Source organism: Arachis ipaensis, chromosome B5 (genome assembly GCF_059453495.1).
Source record: "Arachis ipaensis isolate K30076 ecotype BB chromosome B5, ASM5945349v1, whole genome shotgun sequence".
Lineage (NCBI taxonomy): Eukaryota > Viridiplantae > Streptophyta > Magnoliopsida > Fabales > Fabaceae > Arachis > Arachis ipaensis.
The window spans coordinates 142,489,451-142,491,873 of record NC_142440.1 but is presented as its reverse complement, the minus strand read 5'-3'; the positions used below and the strand labels follow the sequence as shown (position 1 = coordinate 142,491,873).

The window sequence follows — 2,423 nt, the reverse complement described above, 5'->3', positions numbered from 1 at the left end:
ACAGAACACCATGAGGACATCGGTGATGAACCTTCACCCGAGCTGCGGCTTGCTCAGTTGGAGGATGGAAGAGGACCGAACCCAAGCTGAGGACGCCACCTTGAAGACAGGGGTGAAGAAAAGTTGAAGGCACAGGTGCACCATCAGAATGGTAATCGACAGGGCTCGGTTAGTGTGCTAGGATTAACCGATGTTAATACGGCTGTAAAGGCTGGAAGCGGAAGAGTTGCAGTGGTTGAAGAGGGTCGCAGAATGAAGGAAAGGGATGGAGGGGCTGAAGAGGTACAAGGAAATGACGGGGCTGAATACAAGCATAACGGAAGGCACAATCTTGGCAATGATGCTAGAAGAGATGGTAGAGTTTATGAAGAAGGTACTAAAGCAGGGGGAGGAGTTGAAGCGACTCGGGCAAAATTACACAGGACCATAACGATGGAGAAGATTACGGTGATGATGAGGCCAGTGTGGGAGACAGAACACAGGCAAACGATGATGTTGCAAGTGACACCGAATATTCAAGAATAGATGAGCAGTTGATAGAGAACAGAAGGACTTGGGAACAAGCAAAAGAGCCCGGAGCAGAGTTATATAATGAAGAAGACGACATCATGGCGATTCTCCAACAACAGAATGAAGAAATTGCGCAGAAGAGAATATTGGCTAAACAGAAGGCAAAAGCTAGACAAAGTAGACCCAAAACTCAAAAAAAGGTGTGCGATATTTTCTTAAAATGATCTTTAGTTCTTGGAATGTTTGGAGGTTAAGGGGTGATGGAAAACTGAGGATGGTAAAAGACCTAAAGCAAAAATATAGATTGAACATGCTAGGCTTGGTAGAGACTAAAAGACAATTGGTGACTAGATTTGATATTTCAACAATTTGGGGGGATGGTTGTGCGGGTTAGGATTATGTTGAGTCTTTTGGTTCTTCTGGTGGGCTGCTACTAATAAGGGATGATGAGTTTTTTAAAATTAGAAATTCTTATAAAGGTGAGAGATGGTTGTGTGTTGAAGGGGTTATAATGAAGAATAACTACAATTGTGCTTTTATTTTGGTTTATGGTGCACTTGATAGAAATGAGAAGCTTGTTATGTGGGAGGAGCTGTGCTACATAGCCGGTTTATGTCAGGTTTCCTGCTGTTTCATGGGGGACTTTAATGAATTTGTACAAGTGGCAGAAAGACGCGGCACTGATAGATTAACCCCGTCGGCGGAAGAGTTCAAGAGCTGGGTACATGACATGGGTTTGGTAGACTTGCCAATTACAGATCGTAAGTTTACATGGTTCAGAGGACGATCTTGTAGTCGTATTGATAGGGCACTGGTAAGCGTGGAATGGCTTGAGGAATTTTCGGAGACTCGACTACGAGGTGTCCCAAGGGGTTTGTCTGACCACTGTCCTATTATAGTGGAAGATAAGAGGATCAGAGATGGACCGAGACCGTTCAGAAGTCTTGACTCATGGTTTACGCATGATGGTTTCCTGAGGATGGTAAAGGAGGAATGGAGAGGATTAGGCGGCGTGCAATTCACAGATAAATTGAAGACTCTGACAATTCCACTGGGGAGATGGCATAAAGCCAATTTTGGCCACATGGACAAGAAAATTCTGAAGTTTGAGGAAGAGATTAAGAAGATTGATGACATGGTGGGTGAAGGGATTTATGATGGAACTGTGGAGGCAAGAAGGAGGGCGCTTATAGCATGCTGTGAGAAATGGTATGTGAAAAAAGAACTACATTGGAAACAGATGTCACGCTCAAGACATGTGAGGGATATTGATAAGAACACGAGGTACTTCCACAACCTAGCTTCGACAAGAAGGAGAAACAACAGGATTGATGCACTGGTCATTAATGGAAGACTGATATGGAATCAAGCTTGGATTAAGATTGCGATTAGGAATTTCTACAAGGACTTGTATCATCAGGAGGAGGCTCCAATGGTGGGGTTCAGAGACGGGCTGGTGGAAATGATCGATGAAGAGGATGCTTTGGCTTTGGAGATGCAACCGACTACTGAGGAGGTTAGGGAAAAAGTATGGGATTGTGAATCTACCAAGGCTTTTGGAAGTGATGGGCACAACATGAACTTCATAAAGAAGTGTTGGGATGAAATTGTCCTGAGTTCATGACAATGGTGTTGGATTTTTTCCAGTCTTCTAGGCTACCAGCGGATACCAATCTCACCTGGGTGGCACTAGCACCAAAGTTTACGGGAGCAAAGGAAATTAAAGATCTCAGGTCAATTAGCATGGTAGGGTGTGTGTATAAAGTCATCTCGAAGATGTTGGTTAGGAGAATGCAAGCGGTAATGCCAGGGCTAGTAGGTGAGACACAAAGTGCTTTTGTGAAGGGATGAAAGATTCATGATAGGGCTCTTATTGCTTGCGAAACAGTACAGTGGATTAAAATGAGGAAGAA

General features: G+C 44.0%; 1 protein-coding gene across 1 annotated transcript; it reads left to right on the top strand.

Moving 5' to 3' along the window:
• The first annotated feature begins 608 nt into the window (after nucleotides 1-608).
• On the top strand, nucleotides 609-2,134 carry LOC107641157 (uncharacterized). Its single transcript, XM_016344664.1, has 2 exons — nucleotides 609-710; nucleotides 905-2,134. The coding sequence occupies exons 1-2, from the start codon at nucleotides 609-611 to the stop codon at nucleotides 2,132-2,134; spliced, it is 1,332 nt and encodes a 443-aa protein (XP_016200150.1).
• The last annotated feature ends 289 nt before the right edge of the window (nucleotides 2,135-2,423 follow it).